This window comes from Lutzomyia longipalpis, chromosome 2, assembly GCF_024334085.1.
Source record: "Lutzomyia longipalpis isolate SR_M1_2022 chromosome 2, ASM2433408v1".
Lineage (NCBI taxonomy): Eukaryota > Metazoa > Arthropoda > Insecta > Diptera > Psychodidae > Lutzomyia > Lutzomyia longipalpis.
The window spans coordinates 6,356,254-6,382,238 of record NC_074708.1 but is presented as its reverse complement, the minus strand read 5'-3'; the positions used below and the strand labels follow the sequence as shown (position 1 = coordinate 6,382,238).

The 25,985-nt window shown below is 38.7% G+C and overlaps 6 protein-coding genes across 10 annotated transcripts; 4 read left to right on the top strand and 2 right to left on the bottom strand.

The window, feature by feature from the left end:
* Positions 1-91: 91 nt before the first annotated feature.
* LOC129788861 (uncharacterized) lies at positions 92-2,089 on the top strand. Of its 2 annotated transcripts, none has more exons than XM_055825258.1 (4): positions 92-346; positions 462-702; positions 763-1,747; positions 1,809-2,089. In XM_055825258.1, exons 2-4 carry the CDS (start codon positions 476-478, stop codon positions 1,872-1,874), a joined length of 1,278 nt encoding a protein of 425 aa, XP_055681233.1. In that variant the 5' UTR covers positions 92-346; positions 462-475; the 3' UTR covers positions 1,875-2,089. The 2 variants fall into 2 exon arrangements, with proteins under 2 accessions (XP_055681233.1, XP_055681232.1); XM_055825257.1 differs by having other exon boundaries at positions 459-702.
* A 355-nt stretch (positions 2,090-2,444) lies between these two features.
* Positions 2,445-4,066, top strand: LOC129788859 (uncharacterized). The gene is made up of 3 exons (XM_055825254.1): positions 2,445-2,648; positions 2,719-2,751; positions 2,826-4,066. Exons 1-3 carry the CDS (start codon positions 2,532-2,534, stop codon positions 3,981-3,983), a joined length of 1,308 nt encoding a protein of 435 aa, XP_055681229.1. The 5' UTR covers positions 2,445-2,531; the 3' UTR covers positions 3,984-4,066.
* An 815-nt stretch (positions 4,067-4,881) lies between these two features.
* Positions 4,882-6,242, top strand: LOC129788860 (protein quiver). The gene is made up of 3 exons (XM_055825255.1): positions 4,882-5,053; positions 5,351-5,524; positions 5,610-6,242. The coding sequence occupies exons 1-3, from the start codon at positions 4,975-4,977 to the stop codon at positions 5,822-5,824; spliced, it is 468 nt and encodes a 155-aa protein (XP_055681230.1). The 5' UTR covers positions 4,882-4,974; the 3' UTR covers positions 5,825-6,242.
* LOC129788856 (tetratricopeptide repeat protein 17) lies at positions 5,887-8,306 on the bottom strand. Its single transcript, XM_055825252.1, has 3 exons — positions 8,079-8,306; positions 7,524-8,011; positions 5,887-7,458 (listed from the first exon to the last, which is right to left on the bottom strand). Exons 1-3 carry the CDS (start codon positions 8,190-8,192, stop codon positions 6,627-6,629), a joined length of 1,434 nt encoding a protein of 477 aa, XP_055681227.1. The 5' UTR covers positions 8,193-8,306; the 3' UTR covers positions 5,887-6,626.
* Positions 8,307-8,602: 296 nt separating this feature from the next.
* LOC129788858 (ribosome biogenesis protein NOP53) lies at positions 8,603-10,208 on the bottom strand. Its single transcript, XM_055825253.1, has 3 exons — positions 9,998-10,208; positions 9,765-9,935; positions 8,603-9,704 (listed from the first exon to the last, which is right to left on the bottom strand). The coding sequence occupies exons 1-3, from the start codon at positions 10,114-10,116 to the stop codon at positions 8,666-8,668; spliced, it is 1,329 nt and encodes a 442-aa protein (XP_055681228.1). The 5' UTR covers positions 10,117-10,208; the 3' UTR covers positions 8,603-8,665.
* A 1,948-nt stretch (positions 10,209-12,156) lies between these two features.
* Positions 12,157-15,975, top strand: LOC129788855 (uncharacterized). 4 transcript variants are annotated; one of them, XM_055825251.1, is made up of 4 exons: positions 12,157-12,430; positions 12,499-12,587; positions 12,760-12,827; positions 13,006-15,975. In XM_055825251.1, the coding sequence occupies exon 4, from the start codon at positions 13,192-13,194 to the stop codon at positions 15,814-15,816; it is 2,625 nt and encodes an 874-aa protein (XP_055681226.1). In that variant the 5' UTR covers positions 12,157-12,430; positions 12,499-12,587; positions 12,760-12,827; positions 13,006-13,191; the 3' UTR covers positions 15,817-15,975. The 4 variants fall into 4 exon arrangements, with proteins under 4 accessions (XP_055681226.1, XP_055681223.1, XP_055681224.1 ...); XM_055825248.1 differs by lacking the exon at positions 12,499-12,587 and having other exon boundaries at positions 12,157-12,498; XM_055825249.1 differs by having other exon boundaries at positions 12,157-12,587.
* The last annotated feature ends 10,010 nt before the right edge of the window (positions 15,976-25,985 follow it).

Genomic DNA, 25,985 nt, shown 5'->3' with positions numbered 1-25,985 from the left:
AGCGAGAGAAAACGAATATTTCGCAGCATTGCGTCTCATTTACACAGAAAAATTAACAGCGTGGAAGCGAGACGTCACAGAGTTTCAAAACGTTCTTTCTCTTTTTTTTCAAAAATAAAAATAAATATTTTTGAATTTTCCCCGTTTTTGAATTTGAAGCCCAATCGACGCGGCCCGCAGGTTTTGTTTTTATCGATTATATGGTTTATATCGATATTGTACTCAATACTATCGATCACAGCAGGCGCCAAAAAGTTCAGTCTCCTCAAATTTTCTCTAAAAAAAAGCGCGAAAATCTTGGGAAATTCCGCAAATTCCCTTTTCATTCAACTTACATAAGCTTCAGGTAAGTTTTGTGCTTCGTTCAAACGTAAGATCTTTCGCCAAAAGTGATTTTCTTGTGCAAAAATCATCTTCATTTTGTTCTTTATCCAACATGGCGTCGTTATTCAACAAAGAAGCTTCCGGAAGCGTCATGAATCCCTCAAGAAATTCTCAGCAGCTGAAGCAGGATGTAGTGGAGGACGATGAGCTTAGCTGCGATGGAGAGGAAAGCTGCGATGAAATGGAGAGAAAAGTTGCCGTATTGAATGCTGCTACGGAGGCGAAATGGGAAAAGTACCGTGAGCTTCTAAAGTTCAACTTTGAGCTTTCCAATATTCACGAGGAGAGCGCATATTTGGAAGAGAAAATCAGGAAAAAGTGAGGAAGTTTTAAGGAAATTCTCTTGAAAGTTTTTGTTAATTTTCACATTATTTCCAGGTACGGCTTGTTTTCCGATCAGTTGGGAAATCAATTCAGTGTTATCAATTTCACGGGAGATTTCCTTGCTGCGGAGCTGAAGGACTTGGAAGGAAAGAAGAAGCAATTGGATGCTACTGCCGAAGACGTGGAATCTGCAATGAAGGCTCTCAAAGTGGCAAAAAAAACCCAGAAGAGCGTTGACAACAATGTCGGGCGTCTAGAAGAAGTAAAGGATCGTCTTCGTGCAAAGCTGAAGAAGGTAACCGATAGGAATTCTGCATTGAAGAATGAACTGGAGAAGAGGCAGAATTACACTGAGGAAGATCTTGAGGAGATTTCAGAGAAGATTCACGCAAAGACGAAGAATATTGCGGACATGAAGAAGCAAATGAAGGCACTGAAAGTCGAGCTGGCAAATGTTAATTCGCAGATAAAGGAAAAGGAAGAATTAAATGCGGCCCTTGATGCAGCTGATAGAGCTAAAATGGATACTCTCCTGCGTAAAGTCAAACATCAACGTGAAGAGCGATCGACCTTGTTGAACATTGCGTTGACGGAGGAGATGAAAGTGATAAAGGAGTTGCGAGAGAAGAATGCTCAGCTCGATAGGAAGATTACACAGAAGCAGATCGAAAGTGATGAGATGAAGAAACATCTCGAAGAGGAGAACAAGCAAGTGCGCAAAGCTATTGACGAGAGGAAGCTTGATATCACAATTATGGAGGAAGAGATTTCTAAGGCTCGCCAGCGCAAGGAAGCATTGCAGGATGTTCTTAAGGATGATGCACTATCGAAGGTTCAGGAGAAAATTCAGAATGTCACTGCCAGCATTGCGCAACTCCAAGAGCACAGAATTAACATGGAGACGAGTTTCCTCGAACGACAGTTGCAAGAACCATCGAGGTACTCCGATAGTTCCGGTCACAACAACATCATTGCTTGGATGCGAGATATCCAGTCTCCTCCATCCAACAATGTGACCAACAATGAGGAAGACAATGAGGTTTGGATGCTTCTATTTTATTCTCCTTCTTCAACTAAATTTCGTTACTTTTCTTTCACAGGATCCCACCATAGATTGCGAGGTCTCCTCAACTTACCAAGCCGAAGATAATTTTGACTTTAAGTAATTTTTTTCTCTTTTTCTGGGCTACCAATTAAACCCCCAATAAAATCCCATAAAGATGATTCCAGGAACATAGAAGAGGCAGCAGAAGAATCCGGAGTAGCCCACATAGATTTCAAATTAATTTAAATCAATTACTATAATTGAATTTATTTCACGTGTTAACACCGAAATTGTAAAAATGAATTAAATATAAAGAATTTTCTTAATTCATTAAAACCAATTTTAGAATTTGGAGGGAAACTCCCATTTCCCGCCAAAAAATCCTTCAAACCACTGAAACTTTATTCGGGAAATTCCTACGATATGTCTAACGAGTTTACTGTGCATTTCCCTCAGTAAATGAGGTGCGAGCGAGAGGGAACGAGAATAAGAGCGGGATGGATTGCTTTTTACACTGGGAAATTTTATTTTGCAGGAAAACTTGAATTTTCCCCATTTTTGATGCCCAATCGACGCGGCACCACATCCGGGAACTCAAAAAACCACACTCTGACGGAAAATTCGACATAAAACGCGAGAAAATTGCTTTTTTGTGTAATTTTCCAAGTGATTCCAGAATCAGTGGAATCAGTTCTTGCTTCCATGCCCCTTGTTGTCAAAATTCGAGGGAAACGCGACACGGAAAAACTTTTATTTTTGTTGCGGAAAATCGTGAAAAATGTCCGTAAGCGAATATGAAAGTGCGGTTGTTAATAATTTTAAGATATCCGAGGATATTAAGGATGATATTGTGTATTGCCAGAAAGTCCTGCGGGATTACATAAAAGTACATCAGGTAAATGCTTAATGAATAAAAGTTGTGAACACTTTATGAAAATCTTCTGTTTTCTTGGTTTTTCTTGCAGATTTGTGCAATCCGGATGGTCAAAAATGCCCTGGTAAGTTCAATTACTTGAGTCTGTGGGGATTTGTGGGGTAAAATTGTCTTTTTTTTTTCTTTGAAAACTTTCAGAGTAGGAACAATCTGTCGATCCTGAAGCAATTGGAGAATGATATTCGGGATTTGATGAAGGATCAGCGGGATTTGATTGTGCGATTGCGCGAGGATATTGAGAAGCATCACAAAGCGTGCCAGATGAGTGATACTCCGCTGGATACAAATCTCTACAATGCCTATCTTTCGAAGCATCTGTACTATCACTTTGAGAATACCTTTGCAAATGTGGAGCCCGTGAGCATCCGCCGGAGGTTTACGGACTCTGAACTTATGCGGAAGTACGGACTGGAGAGCTCATCGACACCGACTACCCCGCAGAAAGGGCAGATATCACTGCTGAAGCCCAAAAATGAGAGGTTATCCCTGGGTGGGGCATCACGTGGCGGGGGTGGGATTCGGGGGCAGCAGCAGCAGATGAAGGCAAAACGCAAAAAGATGCGGAATAAAAATCAATACTTCCGCGGAGCTAATGCAGTAAAGAGGAGCCGTATGAAGCTCCTGGCTGCCCTGAAGAATGCCAAAAGTATGCGAGATAAGCATGTGACACCGCCGCGTGGCATAAAGGACGAAAGCGATACGGAATCATCGCCGAGCAATTCGCAATCATCTGTAACACCATCCGAAGAGGATCAGGTTTTTATGCCACTCGTGGACCTCCCGCCTGAACTCCCGGAGCCGTCCACGTACAATCAGGAGTCATTCTTGCGCTTCTTCGGCCTCTACACGCATTCCTACAACGATGCACTGAAGAATCGTCGTCCGGAACGCCGGAAGCGCAACATTCAGAGCACGGCACGCACGGATTTTCACTACGACTTTCAAGATCTCGTTTCACTCCGCCCCAGTGGGGCACGCGGACGGCGTCAGTTGCATTGGAAGGCCCAGAGATTGTCAAATGAGGAGAAGACATCGGTGGCATCGACACCACAAAGTCGATCGTCCACATCTTCACCCACGGAGATTACACCCCCACCGCCTGTTTGCGTCATTTGCTCACGCCCCGGGGAGCATCAGCTCAAGTCCTGTGACTTTTGCACCAATCTCTTCCACGTAATCTGCCATGATCAGGCCTACAGCACGACTGACTACCGCCCCGGGGAGTTTGTCTGCCCATCCTGCATGAGTGTCCGGAAGCGCATCAATACCAATGACGAAGAAGTCCTTGGGGTCTAATCTAATAAAGCTCTGACATTTGAGATGTTTAATCAATTTTATTGTAATCAAATAAATCAAATATAAATCAATTTCTCACGAAAGAGACATCTCCTTGGTTCTATTGGTGATCTTATCCAAATTCCTGATGCAGGCTTCAATAGATTGGCCAAAAGAACTCGCAGCACTCTCAAATTCCTCCTGCTTTCCTCGGCACTCGATGATTTTGTCAACAGATGTCTCAACATTCCCAGAATCTTCCTCCTTGTGCCCCGTCCAGTCAATATTCTGCACAACATTTTCCAAGCTCCTGGTATCATCCACGAATCCTTGGAAGCTTCGCAGCAAATCCTCGCTCAAACCACGGAGATCCTCAACGTATTTGTGCACACTATCCACGGACTTCTCTATATGGATAATCTGCACAATTTTCTCTATGTTCTCCTCAATTCCCCTGAGGATTTCATGGTACTTCTCCAGCTTTTTGTGGGCCTTCTCAGTCTTTTCACAGAGTTCAGCTGTTTGCTTCTTCAGTTGATTATTTGCACACACCACCAGGAATGCCATGCTGACGGTCATTGAGTCCAGGGAATCTAACTCATAGGCTGGAGCCTCAGGAATCTCTTTGGTACTCATCTTCTGTCCTGAACTTAACTGTTTGGTTGTTTTGAATGCTGTGACGTCACTTTGTTTATGTTTTTTTTCCAAATTGGCTTATTTTATGGCAATTTTCTCGACTTTTCGTTAAATTCTTTGCAATTTTTTTTTAATACTTTTCAATCTTGTCGCTTTTTTATTTCTCTGGGAAATTCTTTTCCTCGCGGAAAAATGAAGAAAATACGAAAAGTAACCTTTTTTTTAAATCTTGGCGCGGTTTTGGCGCGTTGTCAATGAAAATCTTCCACGAAGTTGGAACAGCGAAGAAGAAGAAGAAGAAGAAGTTGCCAGACTTTCATTTTTGCAAGAGTTGATTTTTTTCTGTAATATAATTAAAAATATTGTAAAAATTAGAATGCAAAGAAGCAGATTATTCACATTATTCTTTACCACAAGTGCTGTGATAGTTCTTTTTAATTTGCACGTTGCAGAAGGTAAGAAATTCTTGAATGATTTCAATGCGGGTTCGTTGTCTCTTCGATCATTGATGTCTTTTCTCTTTGAACTCATTTTCGTTGCATTTTCCCACACTTTTCATTGGTGTTTTCCATGCATGGAGCCCTTGAATGGACTCTTAGTGGGTTGTTATTGACAAACGGGGGCACATGGACGTGGAAATTGTGGGGAAAATTGAAAGAAAATGCGGAGAAATGACTAATAAGTTGGGTGGTGCAAGGTCAGCAAGTTTGTAATTTGATCTCTTGTTTTTTTTTTACGTTGTGCTGCAATAGGAATTCTGCGACGGTGCTACCAATGTAGATCTCGAGGTGATCTTGGTAGTTGCAAAGATCCCTTTCGCTTCAATGCAACGCAAATTGAAGATGTGAGGGGCATCACAGCCGTCCCATGTGCATCAGGATGGTGTGGTAAGGTCATCGAAGGAGCCAGCAGTTTTCGTGAAGATGGTGAGTCACTTGAGGAATTTCTTTCCCAATCAAAAAAAAAAAGAGCTAAAATGATTTAATTGGTGGAATTTCCTTCCCGCCACAGACTACGACATTGCCACGCAACGGATGTGCGTCCAGCGAGGTCCTTCAGACTCCGAGGATCGATGTGCGTACACTGTTTTCAATCACAAGAAGGTCTTCATGTGCTTCTGCCAGGGAGATTTGTGCAATTCCGCCCCCAGAAGGCATCAAAACTTCCACTTTATCTTCTCAATTGCAATCCTCATTGCTCTCCTTTCGAGTTACCGCAACAGATAATACGCACACGCACCATTGTTAGCAGCAATGCATGACTAAAGATTAAATTAAAAAGGGTTTAATTTTGCTAGAACATTTTGTACTTTATTACATTGGATTACGGCTAAGAACATCTATTGATATAAACTAAAAAAAAAAAAAACTAAACAGTCCTCCTACATAAATATCAGTTGTCTTGGCCCAAGATTTTCTGGGATTTCATGAGCAAATTGAGTTTTTTTTTAAATGATTAAAACTGCCTCATCTTCTTCACCTTTTGGAGAGCCATTATCTTCCTCTCTTTCAACCAATGCAAAATATTTTTTAAAGAAATTTCCAAAAGACTTTTTTTTTATTGAGTATTTCATTAAATTTATTAATTTTTGGTTCAACAGGCCTAAATTAAATTAAAGAATAATAAAAGAAATGAAATATGGGATCTACAGTCTGTTCATTGAAATAAAAATCCCATTTCTCTGGGCTTCTTTATCATACTTTCACCACAAAGGTGCTTTATAGCCGTAAAATGCTTTGCACCAGTGGGCAGCCTCTCAAATAATAATTTTCTTAATTTCTTTCAAATTAGGTTCTCTGCGGGACTCTCTGGCGGTATAAATTTTCATTGGAAGGAGGCAGCTCTTGGGGGGCGGGGGTGGGGAATCACGAGACACTTAAAATATTAATAGAGAATGCGTGTGTGATCCGCGAGACATCACAGTTCTTTCACTAGTAAAATGAGCATAGTTGCTTTGTTTTTTTGTTTTATGTACAAACGCCGTCTCAATGGCACATTTTAGGGGAAGTAGGGCTCTGTAGTCACGAGCTACGGAGATCCCCCTGTGGATGGTATAGCCGCTGGGGAATCAGTCGGCGGAAGGAGTTCTGTGCCATTGAAGAGACTCTCAATGTCATCATCCCCAATGTTGTCAACATTGAGTTGCTCAAATACCCCAATGGTACGCATGTGCGTGTGAATGAGCTCATTGGCGTGCTCGAGGTACGTCACGATGAGATCCACACTGAGATCTCCCGTTTCGAGCTTCATCTGAATGTCCGACACAAAGTCACAGAAGAGTACGGGCTCCGACGACCCAGCGGGGTATCGTGTTGAACAATACTGCCCACGTTGGTGCAAATCATTTCCCTCATCACGCTGCTGGTTGCCACGTGACGCCAGTGGGGCTTGCTCCTGCAGCAACTTCTCCAGCGATTCCTCCAGTAGCTTTTTGCGCTCATCGTAGAGCTTCAGCTTCTCGGACATCTCATCGAGAATTGCGGCAATCTTGAGGAGGCGCTTCTTGATGTACTTGAAGCACACCATTGAATTCCGTATGTGCGTCACTTTGTCCGATAGGGATGCATCGAGACTCCGTGCGGCCTCGTAGTGAACAACAGAACGATTGAATTCTGATATGAGAACAAGGGAATTAGCTAGAGCCATGTGATTTTCAGCTGTTGGTGCATGATCAACAGCCGCCCCCAGGACAATCACGGCGTCTGCGTGCTTTCGTGAGCGCTGCAGGATGGTGCCCAGGCTCAAGAGGGCAATGTCTTTGAACTGCCGCGGTGCCAGGTAGACTCCTCTTCGTGCACACTCAAGGGCCTCCAATGCATTTCCCTTTGAGCGCCAATACAGCGACGCAAGGGTGTGATACCTGATGGCAATTGTGAGGGTTTAATGCCAAAAATTAAAATCAATTGGAATCTCAGGCCAACTTACCTCCAAGCATACGGATCTCGCCTGAGCTTCGTCACGAGCATATTCCCCAAATGGGGATTTGACAGCTCCAATCCGAGCAGCAGGAGGGTCTGTTCCACATTCATGGAGAGATTCTTCCGGTTGTACATCCCGTCGAGATGTTCAAAACACATAAGGGAGAATGGAAGCTCCAGAAAGTCCCTACATTTTGGTATTCCCCCCTCAACAAATGTCAGGGAATCCACGTCAGGCTTATACAGACGACTAAGGTAGCTCCTTGTGGTTACGGAGTTAAGCAGATCACTCTCCTGCAGGAAGTACTGAACAATACACTTTGTCTGATACATAAAATCCACAGTGTAGGAATCAACGTGATTTATCTTCATTCTGAGATCTGTCTTTATGTGAAGTAGCTCAGCGTACAGAGTGTCCACCTGCTGTTGGTGCTTACTCTGATTGAGGAAAGCAATGAGATCATCGGGACGTCTCAGGAAGTACGGAGAATCCACCTGCAACACCAAAGAGAAAAGTAGGTAAGTTATCCCTCAAGTGGAGATTTGGGGAAGAAGTTTGCACCTGTGGTTGAATTTTCCCTTCCTTTGTTAGTAGCCAGTGATTTGTGGCAGATATCACAAGGAAGAAATTGAGGATGAGAAGAGATACTGGAGCACTACTCTCCCGCATTTTCATACAATTATTTTTCACTAAATTTTCTTCAATTTCTATATGATTTTTTTTTCTTTTGAAAACAAACTTTGACAGGAAGGTTATGATTTTATAGTTAGTGCGCCCCAAAAATGACCCCAATTTGCATCCAAATGTCCCACAAAATGCTGCAGTTTACTGTGAAATTCTTGCTAATTTTTGGAAAATTCTTCCGGTTCCAATTTTTAATTTATTCTTTCCGGGAGCATATTTTTGGAATCTTTGGACCCTAGTGAATGTAGATAAAATTACCCGACAAACGATGCAGTTCAAGAACCTGCCAAAAAGGAAAGATTGGCTTAGTCTGGGTCAACGATCCAACGTCCTGGGATGAGTGTCATCTGCCTAGAAACCATCAAAGGTTCATGAACAATCGTAAAAATAAAGAAAATTCATTGAACCATTAATATTCTCTTTATTTATAAGGGATTTTAAACAAAATAATGTCCAGCAATCCTTTACTTCCTCTGACGAGGCTTGTAGGCATTTATTGGCTTCTCCAGAACACCTTTGTGGGTATTCTTGATGTAGGACTTCACCTTGTGACGCTTCCGGACACCTTGTCGCTTACTTGGAGCCACCATGTTGCGCTTCTCGAGGCTCACATAGCGATCCTTTAGGATATTCCCGTGACTTCTGGTCGTTCTCAGACTCCCTGTTAGCTCCCCAGGGTATGCCACATCGAGGTCAACCTCCTTGAAAGCCAGTGGACCCAATCGTCGAGGTTTAAAGTCCTTCTCAGCTTCCTCCTTATCCTCCTTGTTGCGTTTATTGGCCAATTTCATTTCTTTCTTCACAATTGACTGCTTGAGCTTTCCAATTTGCACAATATCGCTGTTCTTCTTCTTGTCCATCTTAGCTTTGCGCAAGAGATTCTTCTTCTCAATCTCTTCTGCCTTCTTTCGAAGGGCCTTCTTGCTTTTGGGTTTCCGTTCCACGGGAGGATTTACCGTTGCGTAGCTTTCATCTTCGGAGAATTCCTTCTTTATCTCATCCTCCTGTTTAATCTCCACATCAAATCCCAAACCAGCAGACATTTCCTGCAAAAGTTGCTTCTCACGCTCTTCCGGAGACATCTTGCTGAACATTTCCTTTGTTACTCGATTGAGATGTGCCTCTTTCTTCAGTAAATCTTCTTCGGTGCTCACAACACCCTCCAAGAGTTGTACATGATCCTCCCGCTTGGGATTGTAGCTCATTCCTGGATGGGGTGGTTCAAAGGCCTTCAATTTTGAGGTAATCCGACGAGCTGTCTTTGGTACGCGGAAGTTTGCAGTGCCCGTGTTCCGGAGATGATGATCCACGACCTTTTTGGAAAGCCAATTTGTGTCCAAATCATCTTTCACTTTCTCATTCCCAATGGATGGTTCCTCTGAACTCCAGAGATCATGATCAAAGGCAATCTCTTGCTTTTCCTTCTGTGCTGCTTCTTCTGTTTTTGGTTTCCTTGTAGCATGCTTCATGGTCACCATATTCTTAAGGTTTTTCCTCTTTGTCCTGCAATAGAAGGAGATTAGTCAACGTCCCACTTTGAGGGATAATAATTAAAAAACTCACCTGGCTTTCAGTGGATCCCCAACTTTTGATGTGTTCTCCAGTGCTTGGAGGCATTTTAGTGGCCGAGCAGCATTTTGACGACGTTTTTCCTTAGCCGATACCTTTTGGCTTTTCTTGCTGGGAGTTTTGTCGACCTGGAAAAGCTGGGAGTCGGCAACATCCTTAAAAGACCTGGAAAATTGAGAAAATTCAGCAAAAAGAAATCCTTTTGGGAAAGTCAAATTAAAACTAACCCTATTCTTTCCTCAAGACGTGAACTTTCCAGGAAATTATCCACATCCGTGATGTCCACGTGCTTCCTCCAGGAACTCTTGTTCTTCTTGGATACCTTTTTCTTCTTTGCAACCTTCATTTTTTACAATTTTTTGAGAAACAAAAAAGCCACGAAAAATATTTTTGCACGTGTGTATAAAAACAACCCACTAAAGAATTTCCAAGGATAGTTCTTTGGATATCCACCGTCGCAGCAAAGCGCCAAAATGTAAAGTTGCAAATTTTAAGAATTTTCAAGGTTTTCTCGTATTTTCCGTTGGTTTTCCGCTAGAACCAAAGAAAATTTGAACTTTTACATTAAGTTTCCGGTTCAGTATAAGATTTTCCACGAGATTTATGTGAAATATCAGATAATGACGATAATGATCAGACATGTCTTATGAATATCCATAATTCATTTCCAATGTAATCAGAGAAATTGGGGGGAATAGGCTATCCCTCTTTTACACAAATGGCACACCTATTTGCATCTCACTTTAGAGGCAATAGTTTTTATTATTCTTCCTTAATTTTCTATTAAGTTTTTAATGCTTTTTCTTTAAAATTTCAATGACTTTTCTAAGTTTTCCTCAATATCATTAATTCCTACATTCAAGGGGTACCAATTAACGTAAAAATCATCTCTTCTGCAGCCTAAGATGACTCATTTCCGAGAGGACAAAATATCGTTTTTACACCCCAATTAAAAGGTAATTTTTATTAAAAATAATAATTAATTCTGCATAAATTTCACATAAAAATGCTCTAAATAGCTTCAAGAAGCTTTTATTTATATTTCATTTGCATGTCAATTTACATTTTTCTCTTAATTCCACAATTTCAGAATGGTGTTGATCTTTCACAAAGATGGAAACTGAAAACTTCCAGAATCCAGATCATCTCTCCTGTGCCTCCTGCCAGATTCTAACAGAATGAGGTGAACAAGGGAAATTATCTCTTTGATGTCCAGCCAGACAATGAAGATCCTGGAATTCTAGGGTAAACATCAAAGCTTCCAATCGATCCTGAAAGAGCTTGATAAAGTGGAACGAAAGATCCAATTAATTGGTAAGTTTGTTTTTACATAAATTAAGTTTAATTAATAGTCAATTCATAGTCCATTCATTGAAAACTAATTTTATTGTCTTCAAATAATTAATTTATTCAATTATTCTTTATAAAATTTTTACACGCTGCTTTATTAAGCTGCATCCAACGTTGATTTTCCTTTCATTAAGTAAATGTGGAATTCCTTCCATTAGAAGCTTTAAGATCAACCCACCATAGCCGCTGTCACACGCACAAGAGTCTCAAATTCTAATCTTGTGCAGTGGCCAGCAGCTGCATTGGGCCAACAGACAATGCACAATTTTGATGAGTTTTACACCTGAAAAAAAATTAAAAAAGACATGGAAATTAAATTAAATCAATTAAATGATATTTTTTAGTGAAAAAATATTTACACTATTTCCATAATTTCAAAGGATTTTTATGATTAATCTAACAATAGAAAAAGAACTTAGATTGGGATCTAAGTCCAACTATAAAATATTCTTTATAAGGCTCATAGAAAATTTGTTTAGACTTTTAAGGGTTTGTTTATTGGCCTTGGGAGTCTTCTTTTTTCACAAATTCGTAGAAATTTTGCTTGATTTGATTCCTTTAATCATGAAGAATTTGTTAAACAAAGGCTCAAATGCAGATTTAATCTCGATTGTCCTCTTTTGCGTTAAAAAAAAAATGGGAAAATAATTTCAAAGGCCTTTCCTCCATGTCTTCATTTAGCATGTTTAGCATTGATAAAATTTGTTGCAATTTAATGTTATTCAAAATTAAATACAGCAAAATACCACAAATTATACTTACATGTACAACATAATTTTCTAAAAGCATAAATGAAGAATTTTGAGCTTTCTTATACATACATATAGGTATATTTCTCTATGTAATGTGTCCAAGCACTATTATTAAATTTCTCATAGTAGTTTATCGTATAGAGAGGTATTAATAATGTCTCGAAGGCACTTTGTATGGGTTGAATTTGAGAATCACGTGCACAATACGCACAATTATCTGTGCATCGTCCTCTAAAGTTGATGGTGGGTGGGTGGAGCGTACAGAGGAAGGTAGTGTTAACGCACTTTGCACACAAAATTTGACAAACATGCGTCACAAAATAAATTCCACACAGCAATTAAAAGAAGAAGAAGAAGACGAAACAAAAACAAAAACATGCCAAAACTGTCAGGGTCACTTCCGGAAAAAATCACAAAGAGACTAACGTGCCAACACAAAGAGGAGCGAAAAAGCCCAAATTTTCCTCCAAATCCAATTAATTCAGAAGGACGAAGAAGTCAAAAATTTTATTGTCCTTCAACCCGGACACATACATCCACTCCACACAATCATTACAGGTGACGAGACAACACAGCTCACACACCATTCACACAACATAGAATCAACATCCACACAATCATTACAGGTGACACACAGCGCACACAACAGTCACACAACAGTCACACAACAGTCACACAACATAGATTCAAACTCCATTCCACACACTCATTACAGGTGACACACAGCGCACACAACAGTCACACAACAGTCACACAACAGTCACACAACATAGATTCAAACTCCATTCCACACACTCATTACAGGTGAGTGTATATTACACATTTACCTTAACATTTTATGGTCCTTCGAGCCGGATACATACATCCACTCCACACAATCATTACAGGTGACGAGACAACACAGCTCACACACCATTCACACAACATAGAATCAACATCCACACAATCATTACAGGTGACACACAGCGCACACAACAGTCACACAACAGTCACACAACAGTCACACAACATAGATTCAAACTCCATTCCACACACTCATTACAGGTGACACACAGCGCACACAACAGTCACACAACAGTCACACAACAGTCACACAACATAGATTCAAACTCCATTCCACACACTCATTACAGGTGAGTGTATATTACACATTTACCTTAACATTTTATGGTCCTCCGAGACCTTGGTCAACCAATTTGAGTTGACTCGGAAGCAGCGCTAAATGATTACAGTCCTCGTTTAGAAATTGCTCTGCCAAATATTTATAATATCCCCCGAGTTCCCAGTTTTTTGCAAAGTAAGGGCATAATTCATTCGACATGCCTTTAGTGGAGAAGAGAATCACCCTTAAAGGGCACCTCACAAGAATCGAAGCATATGTGGAAAGGGTCACTACTGAGCAACAGGTGGTCACAGAGGTGGATGTACAGGGGAATCTTACCAAGCTTAAAGACATTGAAGTACAGTTGCAGGTGGTGCATGAGTCGTTAGTTGCAAGCAAGACAGCTAAGGAAAATGAAGCAGAAGAGCACGCTCTTTTGCAGGCTAGAATAGAGCGACTTACATCTCAGCTGTTGCAATTATTGAGTCAATGCGAAGACCCGGAGGAAGATGAAGCTAAACAGGAGGGTCCACCGGTGACTATCCATGAACCACAACAAGGGCCCTCAGCATTTCATTCTATTCCTGAATCCCTTACGAATAAACCCCTCTTTTCCACTTCGGACAATGTTCCTTGGGAGCCCCATGCGGGACCCTCCCGACTACATACCCCAATACCTCAAACCATGCAACCGAACCTTATTTCGCTGGGAGAAGTGCTCAATCGTCTCGTTGAGTTTCAAGCGGGAGCGGAAATGAGGAACACAAGACTCCTGGACAAAATTGGAGAGGCACTTCTTAGTGGAACTCAAAATCATAACCACGCACTCCCAAGACTACCAACCCTTTCCCTTCCTGAGTTTTCTGGTGAATATACTGCATGGCAGCATTTCAAGGACATGTTCACCACCATGGTAGACAGAGACAGTAGACTAAGTCACGTCCAAAAAATGCAATACCTTATGATGTCGGTGAAGGGAACTGCCAAGCGACTGATTGAGGATTTGGCGGTGTCAGCAGACAATTATGCCGTTGCTTGGAACGTGCTTTTGTCACACTATGAAGACCAGGCTGCCGTTGTTCACCACCATGTCCAGAAGTTCTGCAAGATGGCAACGGTTACCAATCCAACCCCGGCAAGCTTCATGGAACTTTATACCACAGCAAATTCAGTGCTGAACTCACTGGATGCCATGAGCGTGTCTAGCAGAGATCCATGGGTCATCTATTTGTTGCTTAACAAACTTGATCAGGAGACGAAAGTCTTATGGTCTCGCGAGATAACCAGCAACTCTCCTACCATTCCAGAATTCATGCAATTCTTAAAAAACCGCATGAAATCCATTGAACGATGTCACCCAATAGTGTCCAAGGGAACCTCAGCTCCAACTAGACCGAGTTCAACAGTACCATTTGGCACCAGGGGGTCCAACAGCACAGTCATGGCATCCACATCCGCCAATTCCACCGCTCGATGTCATGCATGCAACCAAACAGACCACAAGATTTTTAGATGTCCCATATTTACAACAATGGCTCCCAACGACCGCCTAGAATTGATTCGCAGCAATAAACTCTGCCGCAAATGTCTCACAGATACTCATCAGACCAAGGAATGTACATTTTTCGCATGCAGGAAGTGTGCAGGACCTCATAGTACGCTTCTTCATGACGCATTTGTGCTCGCTACTCCTCAACCAACATTGAACACCGCAGCCGTAGCCACAGTTGATCAAGTCGCCGAAGATGACGACACACAATCCCAGGGATCTCAAACGCATGAGAATGTGGAGCAATCAGCGGTGCTCGTTGGTTCGTCCACCTCCTCTAAGTCGGCCAGAAGAGTCTTCCTGGAGACGGCTGTAGTCAGAATCCTCGATAAACATGGGAACCTGGTTCAGTGTAGAGCATTACTGGACTCGGGTGCACAGGCAAACCTTTTGTCGCAATCCTTTGCACAAAGACTGAAGCTGCCCTTCTCAGGCTCAGACACGGTGATCGGTAGTGCAGGCGCAGGAACAACCCAATCAAAATATGAAATGAAATGTGTGGTGAAGCCGCGAACCAATCAGGAAGTTAGCTTCACACTGATGTGTCAGATTGTCCCATCCATCCTACAACAGAAGCTTCCTAATTGGGAGGTTAACACCCAAGACATTCCAATCCCAGACGAACTGATCCTGGCCGATCCCGCATGGCATGTGCCACAGGGGATTGACTTACTAATAGGAAATGAATTCTACAATGATATATTAACCCACAATATAATCCGTTTGGGCACCGGACTTCCGATCATGAAGGAAACCCAATTTGGATGGGTAATTTCAGGAGCCCATCGGAATCAAATGCCAGCTCAACAAACTGTATGCATGGCTGCCACTGTTTCAACACCACGGGAGGTTCTATATGCAGGTTCTCCAACGGTACCTCGTCAGTCTCCCAGTCAAAACCAGCGCCATCCAGTAAACCCCAGACGTCAATCACAAGACCTGAAAGATGAGATTTCTCCACGTCTCCACGGGAAAGTGACCCCAAGGGTCAGATCCAATCTAAACATTTCACATCACCAAGTTATTAGGAACCCACCTGCAGAATACAAGACAAGGACGATAGTCAACACCAACTGGAAGTCACATGGCGCTCTCTCGTTCAAGCTGAGAAGCGCAAGGCACAGATTGTTAGCATTTGGAGATATCAGCATTGTGCGTGGTGACGCAAACTATCAAGCAATCAGCAGCGCAAGATGGAACCAGAAAGATGCACAAGCTCTGGGAGCTCGTTGGCAGGAAGATAACTCCCCATCATCAGTCATGATGGTTGAGGGACTATCGCCCTCAGCATAGGCCCCCCCAGCATGTTAACGCACTTTGCACACAAAATTTGACAAACATGCGTCACAAAATAAATTCCACACAGCAATTAAAAGAAGAAGAAGAAGACGAAACAAAAACAAAAACATGCCAAAACTGTCAGGGTCACTTCCGGAAAAAATCACAAAGAGACTAACGTGCCAACACAAAGAGGAGCGAAAAAGCCCAAATTTTCCTCCAAATCCAATTAATTCAGAAGGACGAAGAAGTCAAAAATTTTATTGTCCTTCAACCCGGACACATACATCCACTCCACACAATCATTACAGGTGACGAGACAACACAGCTCACACACCATTCACACAACATAGAATCAACATCCACACAATCATTACAGGTGACACACAGCGCACACAACAGTCACACAACAGTCACACAACAGTCACACAACATAGATTCAAACTCCATTCCACACACTCATTACAGGTGACACACAGCGCACACAACAGTCACACAACAGTCACACAACAGTCACACAACATAGATTCAAACTCCATTCCACACACTCATTACAGGTGAGTGTATATTACACATTTACCTTAACAGGTAGTTTAAATTATTAACTGAAGTCGTCTAGTTTTGAATAATACACGCCACCATATCCCGCATATGGTGAATCGTTTTGTTTCTCACACAGTTCTTCGGGCTGGAGATTCATTAAAAATTCACACTTGATTGTAAGTTGAGGGATGTGTGTATGATGGGAAATATTGGATAGTTGACCAGTCCTTCCATCCATGTGTTTAAAAACTTTCTCTCAAATACACCGTGTGTGTCTTTTTGAATATACTCCGCTCAATTATTAATTTTAAACCACCGCGTGACAATTTGAATTTTTCTAGCGCACCAAAATAATCTTTCCTTAATTGACCGATAGGACACTCAAACTGTGATAAATCACAATTTCCTGGCTCACAAAAATTCTCAATAAATACACCGGGGTTTGGGGGGAGGAGGGTGGATGTGGTGTGTCCAATAAAGTGGCGGAACTGTTGGAAGGGAGAGCAAGAAAACGAAACTGGAAGATTGAAAGCAAATGCTAGGGCTTTTATAACTGGGTACGTCAGGGCAAGTGACACTGAGCCACCCCGCGCTTGTGGTGCAAAGAGCCACCCTCTGTGAGGGCTACAAACGGTGACAATGAGGTGGGAAATGCGGATATGTGAGTCGAAATGGCCATTTGTGCATTCTCCTCAAAGTTTTCTTTTAATTTTTGCTATAAAAATTTTGTGATAAGTTTTAGCAAAGAAAAAAGAACTCATCAAAAAGTAATTTTGTATTAAAAGATAATAAAATAAAAATATTAGACCATTTTTTGAAAGAAAATCTTTTTTTTCTGGCACCCTAGACACACACCATTTGGATTTAATAGTTTACTGAATTATTATTAATCCATTATTTCTGGAAAAGATGGAAAATTACATTTACACTTATTCTTATGGCTTAGAGAATTGTATTTTTGTTGTATTTATTTTTAAATTCATATAAGAAAAAAAAAACTAGATCTTTTATAGCACAAAAGGTGTCTTAGCTATTATGATCAACTCACAATTGCTATTTTAAGCAAATTTTTCATTCTCAAGGATCTTCACAAATAAAAATGTTAACGAAGCGCCTCAAATAAATTCAAAGGTTCTCATCTCTATCGAAGGCATATCATATGACTCGGTGTGCTGGGTGACAATGTGTTGGATCTGAGCACGTATGAGGATCGATAGGATTTAAATACTTGTATGGTTGTTTCTCTTCCTCAAAAGATAACCCTCACATGGAGGTTTTCCTCATACAGGGTTTTTTTTTCTTTTAGCTCAAAAATTTTCCCCCTTTCGCTCTGGAACGGGAAATAATTTTTGCACGTTGAAAGAAAAATGATTAGAAGAATAATTTTCTTGTTGAATTTGGAAATGAAAATTTTGTTCGTCAATCAACCTCTTTGGGTGATGGTGTTGCGGATTCATAGCCTCAGTCAGGATGGGTGTAGGTGCCGGTGAAAATATTTTCTTTTCAATTGAAGCCAATGAAAATGCATAGAGTGGATATTTGTGCACTTGAAGGGAATCCCTAAGATGGTGTTCTTTTGCATTATAACCACCCTGATGGCTACAACTCCCAACAACTTCATTCCACAATACTGTGGGTGGTTGTTATCTATTACAAATTTACTTAACAATTTTTTATTTCATATTAAAAAAAACTGAATGTTTAATAAATAATACGTGTTTGGATTTACTGGAAATTATTCTGATTGATTTGTTTTAGAAAGAAAAAGAATAGTTGGGGAGTTTTTTTTCCATATTCAACGCTCACACCTTTAGATTGGGTCTATGTGAAAAAATACATGACGTTCCATATGGCTTCTTGGACGTATCAAATATTAAATCTCGTCCCCTTTTTTGCACATTCGCACCAGATTGTCTTTCTATGCAATTTACATATACTTGAAAAAAAAATGAGAGGATTTTAAGCCATCCATATGATGGGATTTAATGTTAGAAACTGACCTCGGATAAGAACTTTTGCAGAATTTTTGCTAATTTTCTAAATTAAAATTTATCTTTTCTATAAGTTATTGCGTTAGAAAATGTCAACGTAGGGAATTATGGGAAAAAAATTAAGGTGAAAGAGATTGCAATAAAAATTAGTTTAGAATTTGTTGTTGGCAAAAAAACACAAATAAGATTTGATTCAATAATTATGGAATCTTGAAGAATTTTGTAAACGATTTTTCATTCAAATTTGAAACAAAAAAAAATTATTATTTATTATTTAAAGCATACGTTCCATAATCATTTCCCTATCTCCTAAAACAAAGTAATTAAGGAGAAATCTCTTCTAGAATAAACCGAATATTCTGCTATGGCGCTAAATATTAAGCATGGAATTTCTATTTTTCGCCAAAAGATCATTAGAAAATTAAATTATATTTACAAATAATTTTTTTTCAAGTAAGATCATATTTTAATAGACTTAAAGTCCTCGTCCGTTGGCACAAAATATTCTCAGAATTTTTTAAGGCTATTCACTGAAAAAGAAGTTCTAGAGTATACTAAAGTCTAAAAAAATCTTTGATAAACATGGAGGCGCCTGGTACTTTTTTCCTCATAAATATGTCTTAATTGTGTGAGAAATTAAACGGATTACAATTAAAATAATTTTTTTTCATTCGAAAAAAATATAGACATAATGTGAATAAAGAAGAGAGAAGGGTGTCCATGGGAAAATGAAGGGAAAATGCGGTAAATGTGAATAGAAAAAAAAAGTGAAGCATCTTCGGTGGGGTTGCATGGAATTTCGCGAGCATGAATGACTCTGGGAGTCATTCATAAATGTGGGCGGTTCCATATGACCTACTAACACACATTTTCACCACATTGAATGAGAGGATCTGGATGAGAGGAGAATTTTCTCAAATTTTCATTAATAAAGAAAACCTCCATAGGCTCCTCTCTCATTCGTGCTCTTCTTTTCTCCTTTTTCCCAGCATTCCCTTTTCTTTCTTCGCATTTCCCGCAGGAGATTTTTCATGAAATATATGCTAAATTTATGCGGAAATATTCATAATGAAACTTACCAACAAAACCTTCTATTTTTAGCAAAGAATAATAATACAATTTTGGCAAGAATTAAAATAGAATTTGTACCGTATTTTAGATCGTATAGAATATTCTAATTCTCTCCCATTTATGTTCAATTTGAAAATTATAAAAAAAGAGAATGGAAAGTAAATAATTATTGACAAAGTTCTATGCTTAAAAGAGCAAAATCTGGGAAGCAATTGAGGGTTCCATTTGAAATATTAAATGGGATGAATGATCCCAGCAGGGAGTACATATTCCCTAGATTTTCATCCCGATTGTACGTCATCAATGACGTCATGCTCTCCTGGAAACTTTGTCAGCAAGCTATGTACGTACATAGTTAGATGAATGGTATGGCGGTGGTTTAATAGATTAACAAGCACCGCAAAATAAATAGAATTTACGGGAATAACGATTAAAATATTTGTTCTCTTAAATATTACACTCATAAAATAATATTTACAGCTTTAGAAATATTAAAAAAAAAGTTTTAATTGATCCATAATTATTCTTATCATAATTCTGATTAAAATTAAGTTAATACTCCAAAGGATTAAGACAAAAAAAATGGAATTGATCTATTTAGACGTTTTTTTATTATGAACGATGGAGCGCGCCACGAACGACGGGATGTTCTATTTTTAGAACATTTTGCTTTTAAAAGGAGAGAAATTGAGCGAGCAACGTCCTCGGAGTGGTGGAGAGGCAGCACGAGATGTCAAGGGAGGTTGTAGGTTAGTGGGGCACGGAGAGGATACATATACATAGTGGGTTTAGTGCTTGACTATGTTGGAGCAAGTATGACGTCATTCGGGTTACTGCCCCATTGTATGTACGTACAGTTGCTGCACATAATTTTCTCTCTCTCGCTAAATCTCTCACCACTTTTGGTACATTATGTATGCATTAATTATCAATTCATATCCATGCAAAAAAAAAAAATATATCCGTGAACATTAAATTACATATTATGCTCTGCCTGCAACGTCTTTACAACTAGTGAAAAGCCTCTCGTCCCTTTTCGTTTAACTTTGATGGTTAAATGGAAAATATATAAATTGAAAAAAAAATAGGAAAAATATTTTAAGGACCGTGTAGGAGAGATTGAAAATGTCAGAGACATTGTTAAATGTTTCTAAATAAATTGATGAAATTGCTATATAAATTCGATCAATTTCTGCTTGTATGAGCACAATGACTTTTGAGAAAAAAAAATAATGTAGACCAAAAGTGAGGATATTTATAGAAGTGCAGGTGTGATGTAATAAAATTCTACATATATTTATTTTTTTTAAAGAGAAAAATAGATTATTGAAATTTGTGTAGATGAAATTTTCTTGGAATCCCTCAATTTAACCATCCGTGACACACTTTTCACAGAGCTTTTCCCACAGAACTGGAGCATAGGGATGATCATAAAACGGGAATGACGTCAGTGTGCGACCTCGTGAGTTAGTGCTTGTACTGTAGAGTGGAGAAGCCAACATAAGCACAACAATACTTATCATAGAGAGAGTATCGTTTAATGTTGAAGGCGATTTATTTATGGAATAAAAATTTGGCTAATTTTTTTTCCACTCAACATTTTTCCAATTTATGTGATAAATGGATTAAGGAAAAATAACATAAAAACATAAAAAGTGAAAAATTCAAAAAAAATTGGGCAAATACCTGTTCACAGCTTCTTTCACTTTTCACTAAAAGAACAAAAGAAATATTACGCGAAAGAAGTTTTCTTTTTAAAAAATAATATTCATTAAAGATAATTTTGATGATAAGAATTCTTTTCGACTCTTGAATGAAATTATCACGAAAATTGTTTGGAAGATGAATTTAGTCCACTTGGAGATTCTATCAAAGTTTAATCTTTGAACTGTTGGAGGGTTTGGGGAAAAATTAAAATTAGTAAATTTAGGGAAGTTCTTCTGAGAGACCCGTCTTGTCTGCTCCGCACGTGAAACATAACTGATTGTGGAGTTGCCTGCTAAACAGGCGCATCGTGTTTTCCTCCACAAAAGCACTTTTCCTGTGAGAGAAAATCTCCTTCTCTCGCAGGAATCAAAAAAGAGAACGTGCCCAGAGCAATAGAGCGAGGGGTACTGCGGGGTGTGGAGAAATGCGTCCTTTTCGCTGTTTTTGAATGGATCCGTTCGCTGATTGGGCACGAAGTAGTGACGTAGTCACATTGATTTGAATGTGCCACGTATTAAAAATATAACTGAAACATTGCCACAGTTTTCGTTATCTCCTCCAGCCTCATATTTGTGTCCTCGCGTTCATCTCTTTTTACCCACCCATTGATGGAAGGGTGGCATACATACATATGTACATATATTTATTAACTTAGCAATTTTACTTTATTAGAGGACTCTATGTATGTATATCAGAATTGTCTCAAATGGACAGGTTTTATCAATAAGAGGGAGGCAAATGTCTCATAGTAGGTAGGTATATAATTGCTGGGAAACATAATCAATAAATACAGGAATATATAATGGGAATAAGGATTTCCTTTTTTGAATGAAAAGGGGCTGAACATTCATTCCGCGGTATTCACAATGAACAATACGTAATGTCCAATTAAATATTGAAAAAAAAATTGTAAAGAAAAAATGCTTGAAAATGAATAAAATATACCAAAAAGAATACCTCTCAATTAATAAAAAATTCTAAATCAATAAAAAAATATTTATGTCTCTTTAAATGAAAGGAAATATACCTATATAATTTCTTGAAAATTTTCTATTATTTCTTGTGCATGTTCTAACTATTTGTTTTTACAAAATTAAAAGAATTAAAACAGAGAAATTAAGGATAAAGACTGAATTCTGTTCGTAAAACATTGAGATGAAATTCAAGTGAGAAAAATGCACCCTATTAGAAAATTCATTTTGCGTCATCAAGTTTTATAATCATATATTACGTCAGTGGTTTTCAATATATACTTCTTTGACATACTTTTCCAATAGGTAGTGAAGAAAGTTCTCTCGTAGATCCATTCACTTTAGCAATTGTTTGAATTGATGTAATTGTTTAGTGTTATTACATTAATTTTCATATTTAATTTTCTTTACTTTCCCAGATAACGTGAGAGATTCTTTTAAAAAAACTTTAAGCTTTGAAAAATTATATAAACGACGAACTCTTGCATTGTTCATTGATGAAATAACAAGTGAAGAATTTTTTTTTCAATGAATAATTACATAAAAAATTAAAAAAGAAAATCGTTATAAAAGATTTTTTAATTGATCAAAGAGTTCTCATACTTCGCGGACATTATCCAAAATATCGAAAAAGAATTTAATTATTTTTTTAAAATTAGTTTTATGATAGGAATGACGCATGAATATCTTCAATACGGGAAATGTTAGGTAGTGTATCGACCTCGGAGGTCGATGAACCTCTGACCTGGCATGAATGTACCATTGAGAGGATGTTGCTCCTGCACAGTCTCACAATAATTTTACTCTCTCACCGCTCTCGTACCACTTTGTGCTTCCTCTTCGTCCTTACGGGAACCAAACATAATATTGTTCTGGTTTTTGGAGAGAGCGAGGAGAGAAAATGTTGAGAGAATTGGCTATGACATGGGATATTTTTAGCGCAAAGCACAGAGAAAATGTGCGAAAATGAGTGCCGTGTGAGAATTCCATCCACCACCCAATGTCACCCCTTTGACACAATTTCCTGTCCACATGCGGAACACGAAGCGAATCATGGCTCTTTTAAATTGCAACAAGTAATGTCTCTTGCAATTTCGCCTATAAGTTTTTTTTGGGGATAATCGTAAATTTTAGGCTCTTCTTTGTTATTAATAGAAACTTTATTTAATGGAAAATCATTTTAAGGGGAACCTCAAATTATTCTTTCTTTTTTTTCCTTAACAAACAGCTGATGCATAAATGTAACAATGGTTTGATATTGTTTGCTACAGTAATGTTGTATATTTTATACAATTCTATGCTCTTTATCCTTCACAATATTATGCTATATATTATAATTTTTCATACACCATCCTGGGGTAGTCTTCTTTTTCCCTTGCTCACTCACCCAAAAGTCATCCAGTATGCTATATATATTGTGCTATATACTCGTCTATATAGTCATACATTTATCGTTTCTCTTTGACGTCACCAGCGGGAAAATTGGGTCAGTGGGAAAACTGTGGAGCTGTTCACATTTGAACCATTTAGGGGTGTGTGCAGGAGTGAGACCAAAAGAGAATTCAGCCTGTGTACCTTACAAGTATTATCCCATATACAGAGCAAATCTATCCTTGCGCCCCCTCCAGACCTCATCAATTTCCCGGTACGATGGGGGAATCTGGGGTTTGGTGGAAGTGAAGGCAATAAGAGTGGCGTGGCGATGTTGCACATTTTCATACATTTTCACCAAATGTAGGCCACTTATGACGTAAGATAGTCGGTGAATTATAATTGTGTCAGTGTGTTTGCCCCGTGTTTGCTAAAAGTATATCTCTCCACGATACTTCCTCATATTCTTTTTTTTTTCTTCTTTCAAACATAACCAGATCTCTTTTGCCTTTAGTTGAGAGATTTGAAAGAAAAAAAGAATTTTGTTTTTAACTTTATTATATTCAATGAATATTTGTGAAGGCAAAGAAAAGCAAAAGAGCAGAGAAATTAGACAAAAGATTGTTTTTGATGAAACACAAATTTAATCAAGTTTTTTTTACGATTTATTACAAAGAGAATTTTAATATTTTTCATTGAGATCAGCTAAGAAATCCACTGCAAAAAATTGTCCAAAAATGTAAACTTTAATGCTTCATTGATGATTTTTGACGAGATATTTTTCTCAACAATTGTTTTTGATTGTTTCCTCAAGTGCGAAATTTTCCTATACAAAAGTGAATAAACACCTTTTACCAAGGATGAAAAAATGTCCTTGATATCTACAGAGAAAACCTCAAAATATAATTCAGGGTTGTTTAACTTTATGTTGTCTTTAAGTGAATAATTCTGATTTATTTTAATATCATTATCATTATCTCTGTCTCGTTACATTCAATCAAATTGTAAATTGTTGCATAAAAATAACTTTATTAATTAATGATTTAATAAATTAATTTACAAATTAATAAATAGTTAGAGAAAAGCCATAGATGATTTTCTTTTGCATTTTGCACCAAAAATTTCATTTTGCTTATGTGGAGGCGACATTGTGTTCTCTGCCAACAATTTATTATTAAAAAAAAAGTTAATACTGTATAGTGGCATAAGAATATGTTGTACTATATAATAGTTAATTAGTTCATGGTTTGTCGGAAGTAACATACGTCATGTGTGTGGGGATGTGTATATCAACAACACAACACTAAATTGAAGCCAATGTTTATGGTCGAAGATGCAAATGGGAGGCGTCGAACTTCAACATTTGAAAGTAAATTTTTGGCAGAGCACTTTGTAATTTACAAAATCAATGCCAAGTCACTGTCAAAAGGTGTTTGAGGGCCCATCACTATTATTGTAGTGTTTAATGTGTTAGCCAATAATCTTACACCTTTTGGGTAAGAATATCCATTTTTTTTTGGGAGATTTTTTTTTGTTGCTCCTCAAGCGAGGTCCTCTGCAACGCAGAATATTCCATAAAATACACACGCGATGATTCCTTGAGACACTAATGTGTGGCGCCTGGGATTTTTTTTTGGAGAGAGCTTTCCCCCATCCACTACTTCCCCGCGTGCGGATGGGTTCCCTCAGCAATTGGGGAGTGGATTGGAATCATTCATTGCTGGCGGTCCATTGAAAGATCCTTGGTTCTCTGTGTAGGTGACCTACTTTCCCAATTGCACAAGTCGAGGGGGGATTCTCTCAATGACGTCATTGCGTTCTATGGGGTGTCGCTTATACTATATATGTATATGTATTGTTTCCCAATGGGTGAAGGAATAAAGTAGTAGAAGTGGTTTGATTGAGAATAAGTGTGCCAGAGTTATGTGAGTCAGAGGGAGATAGTGTTGTGCCAACCATGAGTCCCCTGCTCTCACCTTGCTTTATATATATACATACATATGTACAGCAGATATATATGCATATATACCAATGTTCATTCTGACGTGGAAAAGTCCCACAGGGTGGTAAGGGTACACAAGAAGAGGGAACATCCACATTGAGGGGTGGTTCTATATTGGCTCCAAGGAGAGATGCGAATAACATTGGGACGCCAGAGAGGAATCACAATCAGCGGTCTATTTTTAGACCATACTATGCTCTCCTCTACACCATGATTATAATCCATAAAGCTCTTCTATGCATGATTTTTTTTCTCTAATTCAATGCATAAGAATAAAATAACTTAATTTTCTTCTCATCCGAGCTCTCATCTCGATGGATTCTAAAAATGAATTTAAATCAATTAAAAGTTATATTAAAGGCAGTGCATAAAATTATTTATGTAAACAATGAAATATTTATGTATCTCTATGCTATTTTAATTTAATTGTGTTCTTATTGAAGAATTTCCTTTACAAAAATAGGTAGGAAATGAAAAACTTTCGACTTGCACGTTCTTCACTGAAAAATTTGCTTTTCTAAATTTTCT

Coding starts and splice junctions, on each gene's coding strand:
- LOC129788860 (XM_055825255.1), top strand. CDS start 4,975: ATGCAAAGAAGCAGATTATTCACATTATTCTTTACCACAAGTGCTGTG. Junction 5,054..5,350: donor TAATTTGCACGTTGCAGAAG/GTAAGAAATTCT, acceptor GTGCTGCAATAG/GAATTCTGCGACGGTGCTAC. Junction 5,525..5,609: donor CAGCAGTTTTCGTGAAGATG/GTGAGTCACTTG, acceptor TTCCCGCCACAG/ACTACGACATTGCCACGCAA.
- LOC129788855 (XM_055825251.1), top strand. CDS start 13,192: ATGCCTTTAGTGGAGAAGAGAATCACCCTTAAAGGGCACCTCACAAGA.
- LOC129788858 (XM_055825253.1), bottom strand. CDS start 10,116: ATGAAGGTTGCAAAGAAGAAAAAGGTATCCAAGAAGAACAAGAGTTCC. Junction 9,936..9,997: donor CGTCTTGAGGAAAGAATAGG/GTTAGTTTTAAT, acceptor TCAATTTTCCAG/GTCTTTTAAGGATGTTGCCG. Junction 9,705..9,764: donor GGGGATCCACTGAAAGCCAG/GTGAGTTTTTTA, acceptor CTTCTATTGCAG/GACAAAGAGGAAAAACCTTA.
- LOC129788856 (XM_055825252.1), bottom strand. CDS start 8,192: ATGAAAATGCGGGAGAGTAGTGCTCCAGTATCTCTTCTCATCCTCAAT. Junction 8,012..8,078: donor AAGGGAAAATTCAACCACAG/GTGCAAACTTCT, acceptor TTGGTGTTGCAG/GTGGATTCTCCGTACTTCCT. Junction 7,459..7,523: donor CGAGATCCGTATGCTTGGAG/GTAAGTTGGCCT, acceptor AATTGCCATCAG/GTATCACACCCTTGCGTCGC.
- LOC129788861 (XM_055825258.1), top strand. CDS start 476: ATGAATCCCTCAAGAAATTCTCAGCAGCTGAAGCAGGATGTAGTGGAG. Junction 703..762: donor GAAGAGAAAATCAGGAAAAA/GTGAGGAAGTTT, acceptor CATTATTTCCAG/GTACGGCTTGTTTTCCGATC. Junction 1,748..1,808: donor ACAATGAGGAAGACAATGAG/GTTTGGATGCTT, acceptor TTTCTTTCACAG/GATCCCACCATAGATTGCGA.
- LOC129788859 (XM_055825254.1), top strand. CDS start 2,532: ATGTCCGTAAGCGAATATGAAAGTGCGGTTGTTAATAATTTTAAGATA. Junction 2,649..2,718: donor ATTACATAAAAGTACATCAG/GTAAATGCTTAA, acceptor TTTTTCTTGCAG/ATTTGTGCAATCCGGATGGT. Junction 2,752..2,825: donor GGATGGTCAAAAATGCCCTG/GTAAGTTCAATT, acceptor GAAAACTTTCAG/AGTAGGAACAATCTGTCGAT.